Source organism: Macaca thibetana, chromosome 5 (assembly GCF_024542745.1).
Source record: "Macaca thibetana thibetana isolate TM-01 chromosome 5, ASM2454274v1, whole genome shotgun sequence".
Classification (NCBI taxonomy): domain Eukaryota; kingdom Metazoa; phylum Chordata; class Mammalia; order Primates; family Cercopithecidae; genus Macaca; species Macaca thibetana.
In genome coordinates this window covers 102,155,148-102,177,619 of record NC_065582.1, presented here as the reverse complement: position 1 = coordinate 102,177,619, position 22,472 = coordinate 102,155,148, and the positions used below count along the sequence as shown (strand labels likewise).

Sequence of the window (22,472 nt, the reverse complement as noted above, 5' to 3'; positions counted from 1 at the left end):
TTCACCATATTTTTTTACATTAACACTTCCCTCCTACCTTCCTTTTCCCTCTTCAGTTCAAAGTCTGTTGTGAGTTTAAATAGAAGTCCTGAAAGGAGGAAACATGAATCAGACTCCTCATCCATTGAAGACCCTGGGCAAGCATATGTTCTAGGTCAGCAAAAACAAGCTTACCTTCTTTGTCCCGTACCTCATGCTCAGAGGGAAATGAACAAGATCATCTTAATTATCAAATTATTTTGGGTTCCATGTCCTAATTGCCAAAACTGAATATAAATTTTAGGCTACTTAAAACACACCAAATCAAATTAACACGTGATTTAACAAGTGATTGCTTCATGGTACAGACTATTAGCTTCTCTTTTTTTCCCCCTCAGACAGGGTCTTACTCTGTCACCCAGGATGGAGTGGAGTGATCATGGCTCACTGCAGCCGCGAATTCCTGGGCCCAAGTAATCCTCCCACCTCAGCCTGCTGAATAGCTGTGACTACAGGCATGCAGTACCACACCTGGCTTTTTATACTTTTTTTACAGAGACAGGGTTTCACCGTGTTGCCCAGGTTGGTCTTGAACTGCTGGACTCAAGGGATCTGCCCACCTTGGCCTCCCAGGGTGCTGAGATTACAGGCTTGAGCCACCACGCCCAGTCTGTTAGCTTCTCTTGGTCACAGTAGCCGTGACAGTCTTACTAAGACTGTCTTGTGCCATTACTTTAGATTACCTTTTTTGGCTTTTCCTTTCAAGCCAATGTGAATGAACTCTGGTAATTCTATAGTTTTGGAGAAACACTTACTTAGGATGCTTTCAGCTTAGCAGGAACAAAATTGTCTCTAAAACCTTAGATAATTTTATGAAATATGCTATGATGTATAGGTAGAAATGCTTAAGTTGATTTCAGTTTCTTCAAATTCTCCCAGATAGCAGGGCATATTATTTAAGTGAGGTTGTGTGTGTGTGTGTGTGCGCGCACGCATGCATGTGGGCATATATATCTATATATATGCACATACACACACTACCTTTTAAGATAAATAGTTCAGGTTTCCTGTTGTCTTGTGCACCTTAAAAGGGAAATGCACTGGAGTCGATCTTTTAAGCACAGAGATCTGAACTACTACTCAAAATATGAAACAGCATGGGAAACGAAAGGGAAACGAGGATTGTTTCCCTTCTGTTGTCTTACGAAATACTACTAAACTCTCTTCTTAGGCCCAAGGTTTGTTAATTTATCTCTAATTAACCACAGTTTCCTTTTTGTATTCTATAATTGGATTCAGGGTATGTGGAGTAAATGAAGACAAAAGAGAACTCTGCATTATAATACATAAATATTTATGGAAGCAACATTACTTTATTAATGTAGGCTTTCGCAGCTTTCAGAGATTATACTATCATCAATTTAATTTCAGTCAGTTAAAAAAAACTTAGATAAAAGGCAAGATTTCATTCTATAGGTAACTATGTGTTGAAAATAGGCTAAGAGATTGATCTTTTAGGAAATACTTTTCGAAGTATATTCACATATAACGGGCCTCATACATTCTAAACTATTTTCATTAAGAAGGCTTTGGTCTACATGAAAATTCATTACATATCAGAAGGAAGATAGTAAATATTCTACAGAAAACATAAAACACTCTTAAAAGGAAATTTTTCTGCATTTTGTATTTATTCATTCTTACTATTTGAATAATGAATTTTCTTTTAACACTTGAACAAATGAAAAACTCATTCCAGTTTCATCATTTTCATGTTTGATATATCAAAATATTTTCAGAAACAATATGTTTGTGTTTAAATTTATGCTGCAAAATAAGTTATTATTCTTAGCTACTATTTAAAATAGTGAAAATGCCCATTGGAGGATGTTTTCTCAATGTAAATGCAAAATGTTGCTGCCTTATTGTTTTATTGATTTTTATGAACTTATCAGAAGAAATTACTTCGATATCTAGCATCTGACCATCTTATGAAATGTCTAATAATTTAATTTATGCCACAGGAACGACTATGCATAGTTGTGGAAATTCTTCATCCCAAGTACCCTTAAAAGAAAATGGTAGGTTTACAAAACGTTTTTCCCCTCATTTCCATCATTTCTTTTCTCTTTTCTTGTACCTTAATGAGATAGTCTTGGACCTAACAATGAAGAGTCTTGAGTTCCATGCCGAGGATTTAATCTTACATTGAAGTTAAAGGAGAGTTGTATTTTTCAGCATCATGGTGATGTAATGGGACCTCTGACTGAGGCTAATGTTGATGAAATGACAAATTAGAGATAAGGACACTAATTGGGAAGCTAAGATAATAGTTCAGGTGAGAGATAATTTCTATTAAAAAGAGTTTTAACTGAGGCAGTTATTTTAAAGGGATGCTTGAGCTGAATCTTGGGGGGAAAGGAGGATTTATTCAGACAGAACAATAAAGATAAGCATTCCGGATCAAGGGCATAGCATGGTCAGAGACATGGAATCATGAGAAAAGAGATTTAGGGAACTGCAGGAGTCTCAGTATGGTGGCATGTGAGGACCAGGGTGAAGTTTGAGAACTAAGTAGGACCAGTTTTTAATCTTATGCTAAATATTACGAGGAGACTTTGAAGACTTTAAATGCTGAGAATATAGTTTAGAAGGAATCTAAGAAACAAAATCGTAGGAAGAAGACCAGAAATGTCCAGTGACTTGAACATCATTGGCTTCAAAATTTTTAGAATTTAAATTGCAAAGTATTTTCATATACATTATCTTATTTGATCTTTCTGACAACTTTCATGAGTAGAAAATGTTTTACTACTATCTATACACTACTTTCCTCCAAAAATGTTTCAGTCTTAGACTCCTAAAGTTGAAATAATTAAAAGCCTGATGAAGAAAGAAGCCATTCTGTTCATTAAAATTACTAATACATCTAAACTTGATGAAGTTGTAAATTTAGTTTCAATATTCCTATAGCCAGGGTAAAACAGAAGGCATAAGACTGAACTATATAGAATTGCTGGGGTTTTTTAGGTCAAAACTGTCAAACACCAGAGTGCTATTTTGTATAATTCTCATTCTCTAATTAAAATACACATACTAATTCTTTAAGAGAGAAAAAATTTTCTTGGAATTAAAATTGCTTTTAAAAGTAAAACTACACACAATGTCTTAAATACTCATAGCAAATGAAGGTAAGGTTTCTTTCCTTCTCATTTTATTTTTGAATGTATCAGTCCTCAATATGAGGGCCTATCATTAAAGAAAAAATTATTGAACTTATACTTGGACCTAAATTGGTAATCCTGTTATATAGCTTTCTAGTGATCAAACTCCTTACATGAACTGAATTTATACCTGTATACCTGAAATACCTCAGTTATTAACATGTCCATATGGTAGTAGAATGCCTGTATACCTGAAATGCCTTAGTTATTACCACATCCATATGGTAATAGAATGCCCGTATACCTGAAATACCTTAGTTATTAACATGTCCGTATGGTAGTAGAATGTCTGTATACCTGAAATACCTTAGTTATTAACACGTCCATATGTAGTAGAATGCCTGTATATGTGAAATACCTTAGTTATTAACACGTCCATATGGTAGTAGAATGCCTGTATATGTGAAATACCTTAGTTATTAACACGTCCATATGGTAGTAGAATGCCTATATACGTGAAATGCCTTAGTTATTAACACGTCCATACGGTAGTAGAATGCCTGCGTACCTGAAATACCTTAGTTATTAACATGTCCATATGGTAGTAATTATTGCCTAACAGTTATTTAGTATGTACTGTGTGCCAAGCACTGTTCTGAGCATTTTTTGTTATTTCTTATTTAATGCCCACAACAATCCTATGAGGTAAGCGTTAATGTTATTTTTTTTTTCCACAAATGAGAAACCAAAGCATAGAGAGTTAAGTTGTGCAAAAGGTCACAAAGTTAGCAGGTAGTAGAGCTGTGATTTGAACAAAGGCAATCTGTTTCTAGAGTCTACGCTCTAATCTACTCTTTAGACCTCCTCATAATGTGATCATGCCTAAGTATTATTTCTCCCTGCTAAACTTTTGAAAGAAGCTAGATAATAACCTATTCAAGTATGAGAATTTTTAATGTGTTTTAGCTTAGGTTATGGTGAAAAAGAATATGAATGTACATTGGATAGCCAATGAGCATGAATTTACATTGGGTAGTTTCTCTATTTAAACCTTCAGAAGCCTTAAAATCTCACCTGCCCTGGACAGTAGGGCCAATCCACCTTCATATAGAGGTATGCCTCAGTTAGCTTGCAAACAAGGCTATATTTTCCTCAAAACTCTCTTTGAATCTGGCCAAGTAGCCTGAATTAGTACTCTGTTGAGAATCAAGTTTTCACATAATAAAGCATGGCAAACATGTTTTTGCAAATAGTGTAACTAAGGATCAAAAAGTAAAATTACTTTCCCATGTGTCAAATATGGAACCTCTTACTCTAATTTCAGTGTTTTTCCTGCTGGTCAGGATTATTAGATGAAAATTATAAATCAACATCAGTTAATATTAAATCATTCATCACTTAGAACAAGGATGAAGGTATTATATTCACTCTTACCTTTTTTTTTTTTTTTTTTGAGACGGAGTCTCGCTCTGTTGCCCGGGCTGGAGTGCAGTGACCGGATCTCACCTCACTGCAAGCTCCGCTTCCCGGGTTCACGCCATTCTCCTGCCTCAGGCTCCCGAGTAGCTGGGACTACAGGCGCCTGCCACCTCGCCCGGCTAGTTTTTTGTAGTTTTTAGTAGAGACGGGGTTTCACCGTGTTCGCCAGGATGGTCTCGATTTCCTGACCTCGTGATCCGCCCGTCTTGGCCTCCCAAAGTGCTGGGATTACAGGCTTGAGCCACCGCGCCCGGACTGAAATTTGAAAGAAAAGATAAAAAAGTCATGATTCTTCCAATCTCACACTTTGAAAAGGTAATATGGAAAGGATTCTAATCCCTTGATTAATTGTGATTTCAAAAACAAAAGTTGCTCAACTTAAAAAATAACAGTCGTTATTTTCCTTTATAAGAGTAAAAACAAAACTATGTAAAACTTTTCCAAGAATTACGTAAAATTGATTTTAATGTTTCTTGTTTTACTGTAATTATTATACAGCAATTGAAAAGTCACTTTTAGCTAAGTTTGTCATGTTGCTTCCTGAAGTGTCCAAACCACAAACTGTAGATGGTCACCAACTTATCATGGTTTGACTTTACAGTGGTGCAAAACAAATAAGCAGTCAGTAAAAATTGTCTTTTGAGTACCCTTACAACCCTTCTGTTTTTCACTTTCAGTACAGTATTCAATAAATTACATGAGATAGTAACCACTTTATTCTAAAATAAGCTTTGTTTTAGATGATTTTGTCCAACTATAAGTTAACACAGTGTTCTGAGCATATTTAAGTTAGACTAGGCTAAAGCTAGGACATTTAGTAGGTTAGATGTATTAAATGCATTTTTGACTTAGGGTATTTTCAACTTTTGATGGCTTTGTCGGGATGTTTAAAACCTACCACAGTTTAGTGCCTTTTTATTCTTAGTTGGGATGAGAACCAGAGCAACTCAGCCATTAGTCTCCTTAAGCCATTTTCTCTTTCTTCTTTCATTTTATTCTGTCTTTACTGCTTGGAATTTTGCTTTTCTGGGAACTGTATGCCTAATGGACATATTAAGTATCTATCATAGAATAATGGATTTCATCAGTGTCCAAGTATCCCAATTCCTGAACAGTGGGTGTTTAAATGTGAAACTTGAAGGAGGAAATGGAAATTTAAAGCAATGATCATCATTTAATCATTTTACAAAGCACTTTGATTTAACTAATGTTCTCTCTTACCACCTCATCAGTGTAGTCACTTAAAGGCTATACTGATTTCAATTCCTAATGTGACCTCACCCCCTTATTTGTTTTATTTAATCGTATGGGTTTTGTTCTGTGTTGTTTTGTATTCCTTCTAGCTAAAAAATAGAGCTAATTGCCTATTTTTTGATAAAAGGATCTTGGATACTTAAACTCATTGAGCAAGGCATTAAATAATGGATGGGCTTTTGCTTAGGATTACCTAATATGTAAAGTATTTCACACCATTGTCCAATGATACTTTTTGAAATTTAATTAATAAAATCATTAGAAATGCCGAATTACCACTACTCTTATTGCTAATAACTAACTTTGGGTCAAAAAGAAACAACAGAATAGGAATATATACTCTACAGAGAGCTAGCAAACTTGCACCAAAACAGTATTGAGATAGAAGGCTAATTCACTCCTGGGAGGAAATTATTGTTGTTACTGTCTTTTGAAATTAAAAGAATTTATTTATACAATATGAAGTATCACATTACATCATTTAAGCATCAATACAAGTTTTGTGACAAAATTACTATTTGTTTTGTGACATATTAATACAGTGTTAAGTCCGTGGGTTGTTACATGTTGCACATACAGAAATAAAGTCTGTTTTCATACTGATTTCGTTGTTACAAAAATGCATACCAAGGTTTAAGGAAATTCTGGCTTACAGTTTAGTGAAACCAAAACCTCTCATTTTCAGAAAGCTTCAATATACTTGAGAAGTATGTAGAGTTGAATTTGAAGATTCACTTTACAAAAATATCCTTAGGAATATGTTGAACAAACTCACCATCGCCAACACCTTCACACACAGACCAATTTGAACTGTCATTGTAATTGATGTTAGGAAGTGTGTGTGTGTTTGTGTAAATGCTTGAATTGCAAAGTGGATGAATTAATTTGATAAGCATGTCAATTAAGTGTCATATTTATTGGTTTAAGAGGTTATTTGTGAATGATTAGCCTACTTTAAAAAACCTAGTGGAAATAAGAAAAAATAAATTCTAGTTCTCATGATGACATTCATTCAATTTATTTAACTAGGATTTATCAAGTACTGACTTCAGGCATTTTAATGGGCACTGATACTAGTTATTATGTTGAGCAGGTCACAAAGTGTTACTCCTCATCTGCAAAACAATGGTTAAAAATCCCTTTACTTGCAAGATTGTTTCACAAATAGAATTTGAAATGAATGAAGATCCTTTGAGAGTACATGTGCTAGACAAGGAATTATTAACAAGACTATTAAAAATAGATCCAGTTTCTGACCAGGTGCCGTGGCTCACACCTGAAATTCCAGCTCTTTTGGAGGCCTAGACAGGAGGATCACTTGAGGCCAGGAGTTCAAGACCAGCCTGGGCAACATAGAGAGACTCCATTTCTACAAAAATAAAAAATTAGCTAGGCGTGATGGCACGTGCCTGTCATACTAGCTATTCAAGAAGCTGGGGTGGGAGGATGTGCTTGAGCCCAGTAGTCGAGGCTACAGTGAGCTGTGACTGTGCCACTACACTTATCCTGAGCAGCAGAGCAAGACTCTGCCTCAAAAAAAAAGAAAAAAAAAAATCTAGTTTCTTCTTGCTATTTGACTCAAGAACCTATTAAGAATATTTTACTAATTATAAATTTAAATGTCAACCATTAATTAGAAGGAATGTTTTAATATATTGAGCACTGTCAAATTCAGGGAGTCGATTGTGGTGTAACAGACAGAAAACCTAAATTGAAAAGTTCAGCTCTTTCCTGTGCTAGCTGACTAAATTTGTGCAAATCATTTAACCTATTGAGGTTTATTTAATCATTTGTAACTGAAATACACTTATTTCAAAAGGATAGCTTATGAAGAATAAATGTAATATGTAGTCATTTTATAAATTATAAATCATTATAAAAATATAAAATGTTAACAGTATCAGTAAACTTAAAATATATGTTTAAGTGACTGAGCAATTAACATACTTTGTTAACATTTAAATTGTTAAAACAAACTGACAGTCTTAATGCCTGAGCATGTTATATTTATTTTTAAATTATAAATTCCCAATAGATGTGCTACACAAAAGATGGAGCATAGTATCTTCACCAGAAAGGGAGATCACCCTGGTGAACCTGAAAAAAGATGCAAAGTATGGCTTGGGTAAGTCACTGTGAGATTCTTGAAGGTCTATGATTCTTGAGGATTCAGAGGAAAAGTCTATAGCATAGCATTGGCATTGCAGCACCAGCCCACTTCTGATCTCAAGATACTGACTGGCTGCCCACTCACAAGCCCATCACCCTACCCACCCAGTCCACCAAATGCCAAATATGAGATGCCTACAAGAAATACTTCCACAAAATTTAATATGTGTTACCTATTAATCATTTAGTATCAACAGTCCCCACATTTCTGTGTTTCAGGCAGGCTAATCATTAGTCTTTGCAAGCAGCAATATGAAACTCTTTTTTAAATGTGTTGTTTTACAGGATTTCAAATTATTGGTGGGGAGAAGATGGGAAGACTGGACCTAGGCATATTTATCAGTTCAATTACCCCTGGAGGACCAGCTGACCTGGATGGATGCTTGAAGCCAGGTACTTTACATTTTGGTAATTTTCTAAGTATTTTCTGACAGGCATAAATTTGCATGGGTGGAGAAAATGGAACTTAGGCCAAACAAAAATATTGAGAAAGAAATGATATTTCTAAGATTCAGAATAAATGTATCTTTGTTGTTGAAAATACTGGATTCTCTATTTGTACAGGAGACCGTTTGATATCTGTGAATAGTGTGAGTCTGGAGGGAGTCAGCCACCATGCTGCAATTGAAATTTTGCAAAATGCACCTGAAGATGTGACACTTGTTATCTCTCAGCCAAAAGAAAAGATATCCAAAGGTAATGTTGTGAATGTCTCTTATGTATTCTATGTCACTTTTCTGTCTCATTCCTTTTTAGTGGTATTTGCACAAAAGTGGATTCATTGTGTACAAAATTGATGCAACTTAAGTAAACTCTGATTATTTCGTGTATTCCATCTCCTTTCTCAAATCAGAGATAGAGTCATTTATCACTGTGTAGTTAATATTACATAACAGTTATATATAAAGTCCTGTCCTGAACCAGTGAAAAGGAAAGAACAACCACCAAAACCCAGAAATTTTAAAACAAGAATATATCATTTTGTCTCATTATCCCAGTCTTTAGCAGTTTAGAGACAAAGCACTTGATGAAGATCAGATGACCAGCATTTGAGCTTCACCTGTGCCTTTTATTAGGTGTATGACTTAAGTCTTCTTGAGCCATAGTTTTCTTTTGTTTTTACTTAAAGAGTAGACAGTGATCTTTGTCCTGCTTTGTCTGCCTTGCACAGAGTTATTTGTTATGAGGATCAAGCGGTAGCACAGTGTTTGTGGAAGAAGCACACATAGCCCCTGTGGCATAGAACAGTGCAGTGGGAAACAGAGAGGGTTACAGAATCCAGGGTCAGATTCTGTCTCTACCACCTAAAACTGTACACCTCGAGCAAATCACATGAACCTTCTAAGTCTCACTTTGCTCATATATCAAATGGTGACTATAAACATGCTTATCCTATAGATTATGAAAATTAATTGAGATAATGCATGTAAAGAATGAGCACATTGCCTGGTGCATATGAAGCATTTAAATGTGAATTTTAGCTATCATTAATATTGTTCTTCAAAAACGTTGAAGTGCTAGATACAAGTAAGTTACCTTCATGCCAAAGATACTGTGAAATACATAAAAGAATTAGTAAAAAAAAATTAGCCGAAAAACAATTTTAGATAGTGAATTTTAGACATAGCTTTGGATTCTTACGATAAAATAGAAGATGAAAAACATGAACTTATTGTATGTTGTGACAAAATCTTATTAAAATATAGATGAGTCATTTTGACTATGGTTTCTTCTTACTGAATATTATATGCATTTTGTATGTCTGTATATGTACATATATAAATAATATGTTACACACTTGTTTACTGTGAGCAAACACAATGGATAGATGGGAAATAGAAGACACCACCACTGCCCACAGGAGCCTTATATAATCTAATTATAATTTAGTCACATTAGGCAAAGGAAGACAACTGCAGTTGGAAATGTTGTAACATACTTCTAAGTTTAAAGCAGCCAAGACCAGAAATTTTTCATTGGGTCCCATTATTGACCATTTTTTAACCAAAAGGATCATAGGAATTCAGAATAAATGTATTGTCCCCTGAATAAAGCTCTAAGGGATTTCCATCTTACTCATGCTTTCAATAGATGTTTTATAGAAAATGTATTCATTTGTTCAACATTTGAATGTTCAACATTCATTTCTTCAGTGCCTGTGATGTGCAAGATAAAAAAACTCTGCCCTAATAGAACTTACTCTTTATCGGGGGAGGCAAGTATTCTTGTCTGACTAGACAGATTTTTAATCGTAACTATGGTAAGTGTTAACAAGAAGCCCAAGGTGCCAAGAGGGCATATAACAGAGGAACTTTACCTATTGTGAGGATCAGAGGAGGCTTTTCTTATTAGCAGAGTTTTGTGTGGTTTGTTTTTTCTGTCCATGCTAAATAAAAATTAAAAGCATAACATTAAAAGTATACATCTGTGAAATTGTTTCTTCAGAAAGCTAGGTGAGTCTTATCATGGTATGTAACTATTTTGTAGTGTCACTTTGAAAAGAATTAAAACCCAAAAGAACGTAGAAAATTACCAATGTGTATTCTAGCTACCCCTGTTAATTGTTAGGCACCAAAGAGGAAGGTTTTTAGTTTTGTTTTTGTTTGCTAATTTTTAAAGTTACAGAATACATACTTATTTATTAAAAATAAATCCAATGTATGCAAAACGTATGAAATAAGAAGTCAAAGTCCCCTTACCCCATTTCGTAGGGAAACTTTTTGGCATACATGTAGCCTTCTGTGTAGAATAGATATATATGTGATGTGTGTGTGTGTGTGTATATAAAACAACATATATGTACACTATTTATTTTTTAAAATCTGTTTTATACTCTAAATGCCATTCTGTAACTGCTTACTTAACATATTCTGTTGCTATCCATGTGCATGCATATCTTTTTAATGCAACATTATATTTATGTTATAGACATATCAAAACTTATTTAACTTTTCTTCTATTGTTATGTATCCAAGTTAGCTATAATTCTATTATAAATGTTACTCCAATAAATACGCTTTTTAACACACCATTGAAAATGTACGTATTTCTAGAGGTTAGTTGCCTGGAACTAGATAAAAGAGTATGTACATTAAAATTTTGACAAGTGCCACCAAATTGGACTACAAAAAGTTTTACCAATTTATAGACTAACCAAGTAGATATAGCAGTGCTTTTCTCCTCATACCATCAGTGGTGCTTGAAATTATCAGTCATTCTCATTTTTGTCAGCCAAATAAGTAGAGAACTGCATTAAACTGCAGACCCCTGAGCAATAGTGAGAATGTCTTTTCATATATTTACTATTTGTATTTTACTCTGAATTTCCAGTCTACATATCCCTTGTTCCATGGGAGTTTTGAAAACCTCTTTTTTGTTGAATTTTAGCAACTCTTTGTATATTAGGGATACTAATTCTTTGTTTATTGTTTGTTGTCAGAAATATTTTCTCTCTAGTTGCTCATTACTCTTAATTTTTCCCTTGTCGTCAATTACTACATAAAACTTTTAATTTCTTATAAATTCCCATCTTTAATTCCCTTACATGTGCCTTCGGTAGTTTGTGTTTTCAGAAAGCTTTCTAAAGTGGCTTTTTGTTTGTTTGTTCTTTGAGACAGTCTTGCTCTGTCACCCAGGCTGAAGTGCAGTGGCACAATCACTGCTCACTTCAGGCTCTGCCTCCCGGGTTCAAGTGATTCTTCTGCATCAGCTTCCTGAGCAGCTGGGACTACAGGTGCACACCATCATGCCCAGCTAATTTTTGTGTTTTTGGTACAGACAGGGTTTCACCATGTTGGGCAGGCTGGTCTCGAACTCCTGGCCTCAAGTGATCTGCCTACCTCGACCTCCCAAAGTGCTGGGATTACAGGATTACAGGCATGAGCCACTGCGCCTGGCCTAAAGTGGCTTTTGATAAGAACTATATATAAGCAATTTGGAGTTGCCTTCCATGATAATCACTTGGAGTCCAAAAAAATGCAATCTAGTAGGTCAATATAAAGTAAGTGTGCAAATAACTATTTAATAAGGACAAAGTATGTTGGATACTAAGAAAATAGAAATTATCTATGGAATCAGTAGAGTCTTCACAGAGGATACTAGTTTGAAGTGGGTCTTGGAGAATGGAAATGGGGAGTTAAGGTGAAAAGGGTATGCATTTCAATAGAGGTTGTCACAAGAATGACCGAAGGAGAGAGACAAAGAAAGTCTACCAAACACATGACCTAATGGTGTTTTGCATGTGCTATCCTTATAAAATCTTTCCAACAACCTTCAGGAAACATTGTGTATGTGTGTAAGCACAAGCATGTGTGTCACTAACTTGTTATTCTCATTGATGGATTTTGACTTTTAGTGCCTTCTACTCCTGTGCATCTCACCAATGGGATGAAAAACTACATGAAGAAATCTTCCTACATGCAAGACAGTGCTACAGATTCTTCTTCCAAGGATCACCACTGGTCACGTGGTACCCTGAGGCACATCTCCGAGAACTCCTTTGGGCTGTCTGGGGGCCTGCGGGAAGGAAGCCTGAGTTCTCAAGATTCCAGGACCGAGAGTGCCAGCTTATCTCAGAGCCAGGTCAATGGTTTCTTTGTCAGCCATTTAGGTGACCAAACCTGGCAGGAATCACAGCATGGCAGCCCTTCCCCATCTATAATATCCAAAGCCACTGAGAAAAAGACTTCCACTGATAGTAACCAAAGCAAAACTAAAAAGCCAGGCATTTCTGATGCAACTGATTACTCGGACCGTGGAGATTCAGACATGGATGAAGCCACTTACTCCAGCAGTCAGGATCATCAAACACCAAAAAAGGCATAGTTTAATTTTAATATTTTGGTTTTCTCATTTAACAAAGCAAAATAGCAGCAAATACATTACAGAGCACAATAATCTACAAGATACTTTCATTATTCTGGAAAAAGGAAATAGTTTATATCTTCTAATTGCTACTGCATTTGATACTAACTTTCAGAGAAATCCACAGCTTTGGATGATAACTTTAAATGGCTATGACTCTGCAAACTTGCTGTCTAATAACCCAAAGAAGGAATATGCAGATTATGATTGTTTTCTTACCAGTTGTCTCTGGTATATTAATGTTTATATTAATAAGAGAGTTTTAATATCTGAAAATTGTTTCTAAATAGTTCATATAATGGACATTTGAATTTACTATTTATAGTCTAAATTCTTCTGAAGTTCTGAATGAATGATAATAACGACATTGAAAACAGCTCATTCTGGCTGGGCACAGTTACCCACATCTATAATCCCAACACTTTGGGAAGCAGAGGTGGGAGGATTGCTTGAGGCCAGGAGTTCAAGATCAGCCTGGGCAACATAGGGAGATCCTATCTCTACAAAACATTTCTTAAAAAATTATCCAGGCGAGGTGGCATGTATCTGTAGTCCTAGCTCCTTGGGAGGCTGGGTGGGAGGATTGCTTGAGCCCACAAGCCCAGGTGATCGAGCCAGACCCTAACAGAAAGAAGGGAAGGAAAGGAGGAGAGGAGGGAGAGAGATAAGGAAGGGAAGAAAGAGAGTAGCTTATTCCTAGAAATGATATAAATTTAAACCCAAATTCACAAGCAGTTTTAGAAAAAAATCTTACGCCTTTCGTTTACTGAAAAATCAACCTTCCTCACAACAGTTATACTCTTATTAAATGGGCTTAGCTGTTGTTCCCATGTTTATATTATTGGATTAATAAATATAAGTAATGTAAACATGAAACCTCATTTTAGAGGCTCAGGTTAAAAGCTACTGCTTGATATATATTGATTATTAAAGGAAATAAAACTAATTTGTAAATTTAGGAATATAAAAAGCATTGGACCAGGATTATATAAAAGCCAAGTTTGAACTGGGTTCTGTATACACTTCCATCTACCATATCTAGCAGTTTGACCTGAAGCAAGCTCTTTAATCTCTAGACATCAGTTTCCTCAACCATAAAATATGAATACATTGGACTAGAAGATCTCTAAGATCTCTTCCAACCTTTATGTTCTTTGACTATACTGTATCCTTTAATATCTTGCTTTTTCTTAATTTTTCCAAAAACACATATTTGTCTTTCGGTAATAATTCATTTTGACTCTAGTCAGCTTTGTCCTGAGCTAGGTTTAAAAAATAAATAAAAAAGAAAAATTATAATTCATTTTGACTCTAACAAGAAATCTTTGTTTGTTTTTTTTTTTGTTAAGGAATCTTCCTCTTCAGTGAATACATCCAATAAAATGAATTTTAAAACATTTTCTTCATCACCTCCTAAGCCTGGAGATATCTTTGAGGTTGAACTGGCTAAAAATGATAACAGCTTGGGGATAAGTGTCACGGTACTGTTTGACAAGGTTTTCAAATGTTTTCTCTTCTTTAATTTCCAGCAGCCTATTGTATGTCAACTTTTTAATTGAATTATTTTGCATCAAAAGGGACACATCAAATATTTCCAGAATCCTAAAATTGAATTATATCTTAAAACTTTTTTAAAAATTGTGTTAGTCACTTTCTCCTGTGATTTTAAAAAAATTAGACAAACACTACTTTTTTCTCCATAGATTTAATACTTGCTTTATCTGAATATAAAACTTGCAAATTGTAAAATTAATGCAATGCTTTTTAGATATTTGACATGAGCATAGATTATATATCTCTAAACTACATTATTAGTAATTAAAGACTGTATATTTCTATATACTCTCCATAATATATAATACCTTGTAAACATGTTAGTATCTTAAAATTAGAAGTTCCCAAGGAATATATATATATATCTTTAAGGTAGTTGGAATGTGAGTATAGGCTATTTGATAAAATTATTTTTGAATTATACTGATGAAGATACTATCCCTCATTAGTATACTAATGAATATACTGTACATCAGCATGTGCTGATGGGATGCCACTGCTTTGGCTGATGAATTGAATCCTTTCTAGGCCTGAGATTTGAAAGAGAGTGCAAAATTTTTCACATTATAAAATATTATTTTGTCTTTTTCTCTTTAGGGAGGTGTGAATACAAGTGTCAGACATGGTGGCATTTATGTGAAAGCTGTTATTCCCAAGGGAGCAGCAGAGTCTGATGGTAGAATTCACAAAGGTATAGTGTTTACATTATGTAGGAATTATATACATGAATATTATAGCAAATAGATAAGGAATTATAAAGTTGATAACTGATCTTCAAATTTATAATATGAAATAAGAACATACTCAATTATAAAACTGTAGCATTAAGAAACTCTTTGATGCCATTTCAAAAACTATTCTTCCCAGCTTATTTTCTAGTATCAGAAGATATCTATACATCAACATTGTGTGGGAAGTTAAAAAACTTAAAAAGGAAAGAAAATATCTAGACAGTGCTTTCATTCATATTTTACATGTACTATGAAGCAAATTGCTGTAAAAACACTGACATCTACACTTGTTTTTTTTGTTTGTTTGTTTTGTTTTGTTTTTTCAAGACAGAGTCTTGCTCTGTCACCCAGGCTGGAGTGCAGTGGTGCAATCTCGGCTCACTGCAACCTCTGCCTCCTGGGTTCAAGTGATTCTTGTGCCTCAGCCGCCCAAGTAGCTGGGATTACAGGCACACACCACCGACTAATTTTTGTGTTTTTAGTAAAGACAGCTTTTCACCATGTTGGCCAGGCTGGTCTTGAGCTCCTGACCTCAGGTGATCCCCCCACCTTGGCCTCCCAAAGTGTTGGGATTACAAGCGTGAGCCTCTGAACCCAGCCTGATGTCTACAGTTCTAGTAAGAACTAATTAGGAACTTTCCTCCAATCTCTAAATATTTATAGTTCAACTTATCTTTTCTCTTGATTTAAATTTATTTTTGTAAAGTTATTGTTCTAAAATATACTTAACATTAGCCATAAAATTGGGGAATAAATTAAATAACATATTAAAGAAACTCTGTAACACAGTTTCTTCCAGAGTTTGCCTGAGTCTCTCCTCAAACAAATTAATATCAAATAAGGCCATAAGATTTAAGTAATATGAAATAAGGCCATAAGATTTAAAAGAACATGTAGGATTTTTATTTATGATTTGTTTCTTTCAAAATAACTGCCTAATTTTTAGGTGATCGCGTCCTAGCTGTCAATGGAGTTAGTCTAGAAGGAGCCACCCATAAGCAAGCTGTGGAAACACTGAGAAATACAGGACAGGTAACAGATCATTACACCAACCTTTTACAGTACCTTAGAAGAGCAAAACAATGTGTGAATAAAATCAGTTCTCACTGAGATCTCTAAATTTGTTAGCTAATCCAGAAACCAAGTCTGATGTATATAACTATCTGAGTTGTTTTTTCCTTCCAAATTGAAATGCAAGTATTACAAGACATTTTTTACTGAGGAAGCTGACTTTCTATGTCATATTTAGCGTTTACATTACCAAAGAGATCTGATGGGGGAGGGGTGGAAATTGCGTTTTAAATTTGTTGTATAAACATCTGATTTCTAGTGATTTTCACTCTTATTCTTTAGCCTGAACATAACATTAATTTTGTTGAAGTACATTTTGAGTCAGGGAGTTTACCAAATTATCTATAATGGTCTTTGGAAGTTTTTGTTGTTGTTTTGAGACAGGGTCTTGCTGTGAGGCCCAGGCTGGAGTGCAGTGGTGCAATCGCGGCTCACTGCAACGTTGACTTCCCTGGCTCAAGTGATCCTCCTGCCTCAGTCTCCCAAGTAGCTGGGACTACAGGCGCGTGCCACTATGCCTCCCTAGTTTATTTTTTATTTCTTGTAGAGACGCGGGTCTCCCTATGTTGCCCATGCTGGTCTCGAACTCCTAGGCAAGAAGTGATCTTCTTGCCCCAGCCTACCAAAGTGCTGGGATTACAGGCAGGAGCCATCGCACCTGGCTTTTTTTTTTTTTTTTTTTTTTTTTTTTTTTTTGAGATGGAGTTTTGCTCTTGTCACCCAGGCTGGAATGCAATGGCATGATCTCGGCTCATTGCAACCTCCGCCTCCCAGAGTCAAGCAATTCTCCTGCCTCAGCCTATCACGTAGCTGGGATTACAGGCACCCATCACCACACCTGGCTAATTTTTGTATTTTTAGTAGAGATGGGGTTTCACCATTTTGGCCAGGCTGGTCTCCAACTTCCAAGCTCAGGTGATCTGCCCACCTTGGCCTCCCAAAGTGCTGGGATTACTAGCATGAGCCACTGCACCTGGCCATTATCATACATTTCTAACATGTATTATATTTATAATAGATTACTTTTAATCATTTATCTTTCTATACAGAAATGTAATAAAAACTTGATTTTGGAACCTTCAACCCTTTGCTTTTGTTCCTCTGTATTTTTTTTCTCCCTCTTCATTTGGTGGACCAAATTTGGTAGTTACTTTAAATGATTTTATACTGTTAAGTCCTGAAAATGTATCTATTTTCTTAACATTCTTCTTAATTAATGAAATGCTATTTTATCCAGGTGGTTCATCTGTTATTAGAAAAGGGACAATCTCCAACATCTAAAGAACACATCCCGGTAACCCCACAGTGTACCCTTTCAGATCAGAATGCCCACGGTCAAGGCCCAGAAAAAGTGAAGAAAACAACTCAGGTCAAAGACTACAGCTTTGTCACTGAAGGTCAGGCCTTGGGAGACTACAATCTCACCTTGAAATTATTCCTCGCTTATTCGAAATTTGATTTTTACATTTTGGATTACAGTTAATGCCCTAGTTTTGTTCATTATTCTTGCCAAGGGCAAATAATAATCTGACGTAGCACCATACTGAATAAAGACAAACATATTTGCAGCTCATAGAGTCTGAAAGACTTTGGATAATGAAGTCATGCATGATTATGGTCTTTTAAAAATCCTTTAAATTGTTGTAAAATTCAAAATGAAATTTAGTAAGTGAAAAAATAAAGAAAAACAAATGGTGAGATGCCTTCAAACCCATGTGAAACCTTGACCCTTAGATTTTTTTTTTTTTTTTTTTTTTTTTTTTTTTGGAGACGGAGTCTCGTTCTGTCACCCAGGCTGGAGTGCAGTGGTGCAATCTTGGCTCACTGCAACCTCCACCCCTGGGTTCAAGCTATTCTCCGGCTCAGCTTCCCAAGTAGCTGGGATTATAGGCACACACCACCACACCTGGCTAATTTTTGTATTTTTAGTAAAGACAGGGTTTCGCCATGTTGGCCAAACTGGTCTTGAACTCCTGACCTCAGGTGATCCACCCTCCTCAACCTCCCAAAATGCTAGGATTACAGGCATGAGCCACCACACCTAGCCCCATCATTCTTTCTTTAAATCAGTTTGGTTTTTTTTTAAACACCTAAATCAACCATGAGCAAAGACTTTAAATATGTTTTTAAATTATTTTCTGGTTATTGTTCTTTTAATTTATTTAACTGATAAGAAATTTATTGAAATATTGCAATTTATCTAAGTTAAATTACACCTCCCCAGAATATTACAATGTCAGTTTATTTCCACATAACCTCCTCTAACGTTTATTTTGTTCTTCTTTTCATCTTTCTCACACTGTATACCTGAATTTCTCCCATATCTGTCCTTCCGTGGAATTTCCCCTTTTTTTTTTTAATCTGTTGTCATACTTTGTTTTGTTTTGCTTTTGTAGAGATTGGATCTCACTGTATTGCCCAGGCTGGTTTCAAACTCGTGGGTTCAAGCAACCCTCCTTCTTCGGCCTCCCAAAGTACTGGGGTTATAGGCATGAGACGCTGTGCTCATTAAAATACATGAGTTTGATGCATAATTCCATTTTCAGAATCCTACTTTCAGAATTCTCCTTCCTAATCAAACAGCTTAGTTCATGCAGTTAGTTGATAAGATTTCTTAATGATGGAAATAGACTGTAGAATACGGCTTCAGTATACTATAAGAGTGCAGTAAGTACATACAGAGCTGTAAATATGGGAAAATAGACTTTAAAATGTGTCTAGAAGTATATATGTTTGTATGTTCATATGTAAACACAGCATGTTAACAATATCTCAATTTTTTTATATCTTTTTCTCCAGAAAATACATTTGAGGTAAAATTGTTTAAAAATAGCTCAGGTCTAGGATTCAGTTTCTCTCGAGAAGATAATCTTATACCGGAGCAAATTAATGCCAGCATAGTAAGGGTTAAAAAGCTCTTTCCTGGACAGCCAGCAGCAGAAAGTGGAAAAATTGATGTAGGAGATGTTATCTTGAAAGTGAATGGAGCCTCTTTGAAAGGACTATCACAGCAGGTGAGCCCCTAGCATGTGGAGTATAGCATTTTTAATGAAGAGATGGATTGGCCTTTCAAAATGGTTTCATAATGCTGGTTTAACTGTACCTTCATTTGTCATTCATGGTATCCCCAGGAAGTTATATCTGCTCTCAGGGGAACTGCTCCAGAAGTGTTCTTGCTTCTCTGCAGACCTCCACCTGGTGTGCTACCGGAAATTGATACTGCGCTTTTGGTGAGACTTATGAAAACTAATTTACATTTTTATAGCATATCAACTTAGCAACTAGCTAATTCAGCTGTGGTGGTTTCAACATGAATTGTTCTCCTGGGTTTCATACCTGGCTACTTGTTTTAGGTAGGCGTGTTATCTTGTATGTGACAACTTCTTTGAATGTATTCCATATTTGTATAATAATATAAAGTAATTTACTTCACCTTCTCTTCTCCCCTTTCCAATTCTGCAATTCTAAGATTTTGGGGATTTGTTTCCTAAGCATAAATAGAAACAGAAAAATACATAAAGTAATGTTACAAAAACCTTTTGTCTATTTCTCCATTGAACCAAACAAGGAAAAGTGATTCTTATTCTGAGCTAGTTTGGATTAAAATGAGAATTCTTCAGAATTTTTGCCTTTTTTAACACAAAGTCACAGAGAAAGGGATATGTTTATCCATTTCCCTTTTTTACATCAAGGAATAGCTGAGGAATCCAAAATGGTGACTTATAAATTATTTACTGACAGGTAGGAATCTGAATGTAACCGAATTTAGATTTGACTGCTCACAGCTCAGAAGCTGTACACAAGAAACAAGGGTTGGTAGCAAGAGAAGCAGGTTTATTTGGAAAGCCAGCAAACTGAGAAGATGGTCATCCTAAAATATTATCTTTAGTCAGTACAGATTTCAGTCTCTTTTTAAGTTAAGGGCAAGAGGAAGAGAAGGGGATTGAGATCAAGAGGTGACCGAAGACCACAGACATCTGGGTGCCAGCAAGGGCCTGAGGAGGTTGGGAACCTCTTTGTCCTTAGTCAGGTGACAAAGCTCCTATAAATCTTTAACATAACATAGATAGTTGTTTACATACTTCTTCTTTGATCCCAGAGTTACTTTTTAAAACTACATGATTGCTGTTTTTGCATATTATCTCAGTGCTCTAAAATTATCCTTGCCTACGTGCAGAAATGGATAAAGGCCTCGTAAACAAAAGTGGAGTTAGTTATGTTCATTATTGCTGTTTCAGTGTTATATAGACATAGATGATACTGTTCTCATTAAAGAAAGACTGCTTTTGGCCTGTCTACTTAAAATAGCCTTCTGCTACCAGTGAATAGTGACTCCTGGGTATGAAAGGCAGGATTATCTGGGCCAGAAGTGTTAACCCTTATTATGGGGGAAGAGGAAAATAATATTATTAGGAGAACATTAATAGGAAAATAACATTTCTGTGAGATGCATTATAAATAGCATTTTTAAAAACTACATTGATTTGAGGCACCAGATAGGAAAAAGTGAATGGAACTCTCTTGATGTGCATATAAGTTGGTATCAGTTTTTAGAAAACAATTTGGAAATACTTAAATAGCCTATTAAAAATGTGCTATATTCTGACAGTATAGAAAATTACAAAGTAATAGAAACTCGGGTAAAAATTTACATACAAAGAGGTTCTTCTAGATTCCTATTAATAATGAAAAGCTAGAAACAACTCTATGTCCAATAAAAGGAGAAGGCAGAAATAAAGGTATAGCCATTCACTGGACCATTATACAGGTATTAAAATTGTTTTAAAGTATATTTAAGGACTTAAGAAGATATTGATGATAGAACCCTAATTTTTGAAAATATGAGACAAAATACATATTACTCTAGTTCTAACTCAAGATATAAATTGTACAATATTAACTGTTTTATATATTATTTTCTCTAGTGAACATAAATTACTTTTATTATCAGAAAATTCAATGCATATTTTAGTAGAAAGTTGTTCAATGGTTTATTTTCAAATAAATGCTTCTAAAATTCATAGAATGGTCACGAATCTCTTTAAATGTGTCCATTACAGACCCCACTTCAGTCTCCAGCACAAGTACTTCCAAACAGCAGTAAAGACTCTTCTCAACCATCATGTGTGGAGCAAAGCACCAGCTCAGATGAAAATGAAATATCTGACAAAAGCAAGAAACACTGCAAGTCCCCATCCAGAAGAGACAGTTACAGTGACAGCAGTGGGAGTGGAGAAGATGACTTAGTGACAGCTCCAGCAAACATATCAAATTCGACCTGGAGTTCAGCTTTGCATCAGACTCTAAGCAGCATGGTATCACAGGCACAGAGTCATCATGAAGCACCCAAGAGTCAAGAAGATACCATTTGTACCATGTTTTACTATCCTCAGAAAATTCCCAGTAAACCAGAGTTTGAGGACAGGTATCATCAATATAATGTGAAGAGCTCAAAGCAACTGGTTGTTTTTATTAGCAGTAGCAGCAACATGCATTTCTCTAAGAATGAAATGTATGTATCTGTGACCTTCACAGTGGTTAGGCAGAGATGACTCTATTGGATGTCTAGCTATTGTGACTGATAGTTTTAGTTAGCAAACCAATAAGCTCTCTAGTCAGTCAGCCTGAGTCTTTCTTCCCTCTTGAGCATATTTACTGGTAACTAAGAAAGTTATTTGTATTTCACCATTAATCATACTACTTAAACAGAAACAGAAGAGACTTATTTAGGCAGTAACACAGTGGGAGAGTAGGGACCAGAAATATAGAGGGGAGATAAGGGCAGAGAGTTTGCAAAAGGTAAGACGAAGAAGATGGGGAAAAGAAGAAATGATTGAAAATATAGAAGCATACAAAGAGAAAGACTACATCAATACATCACATAATTATTCATACATTTTACTCTTTGTTTATGTCTTTGTATCTATCCACATCCAACCATATTTGTTCAAGTTTTCTTCCTTCGTATTTTATCCAAAATAATCACAGGAGTCAGACTTTTATTCTTCTTTCTTCTTTTCCTTATTATGTTGAAACACACATTAAGCTTCTGATAACATTAGCTTCAGCTTTGAATTAACAACTAGAAATCAAAGAATTCTATTTAACCTATCTTGCTGACTTTATGCAACTTAAAGAGCTTCGTCAAAATAGAACCTAGGCTGGTGCAATGGCTCACATCTGTAATCCCAGCATTTTGGGAGGCCAA

At 35.3% G+C, this 22,472-nt stretch overlaps 1 protein-coding gene across 9 annotated transcripts in view; it reads left to right on the top strand.

Annotated features, from left to right (window-relative positions):
- PTPN13 (protein tyrosine phosphatase non-receptor type 13) overlaps positions 1-22,472 on the top strand; it is a 223,872-nt gene that overhangs the window by 154,713 nt on the left and 46,687 nt on the right. For 4 of the 9 annotated variants that reach the window (XM_050790402.1, XM_050790397.1, XM_050790399.1 and 1 more), the window contains 13 exons: positions 57-154; positions 2,004-2,060; positions 7,912-8,001; positions 8,331-8,438; positions 8,610-8,741; positions 12,400-12,863; positions 14,258-14,404; positions 15,060-15,153; positions 16,140-16,225; positions 17,502-17,661; positions 19,064-19,278; positions 19,396-19,494; positions 21,325-21,689. In XM_050790402.1, coding sequence (XP_050646359.1) covers positions 57-154; positions 2,004-2,060; positions 7,912-8,001; positions 8,331-8,438; positions 8,610-8,741; positions 12,400-12,863; positions 14,258-14,404; positions 15,060-15,153; positions 16,140-16,225; positions 17,502-17,661; positions 19,064-19,278; positions 19,396-19,494; positions 21,325-21,689 — 2,115 coding nt within the window. The remainder of the gene's footprint in view (positions 1-56; positions 155-2,003; positions 2,061-7,911; positions 8,002-8,330; positions 8,439-8,609; positions 8,742-12,399; positions 12,864-14,257; positions 14,405-15,059; positions 15,154-16,139; positions 16,226-17,501; positions 17,662-19,063; positions 19,279-19,395; positions 19,495-21,324; positions 21,690-22,472) is intronic. The other 5 variants (XM_050790398.1, XM_050790401.1, XM_050790400.1 and 2 more) reach the window with 4 other exon arrangements.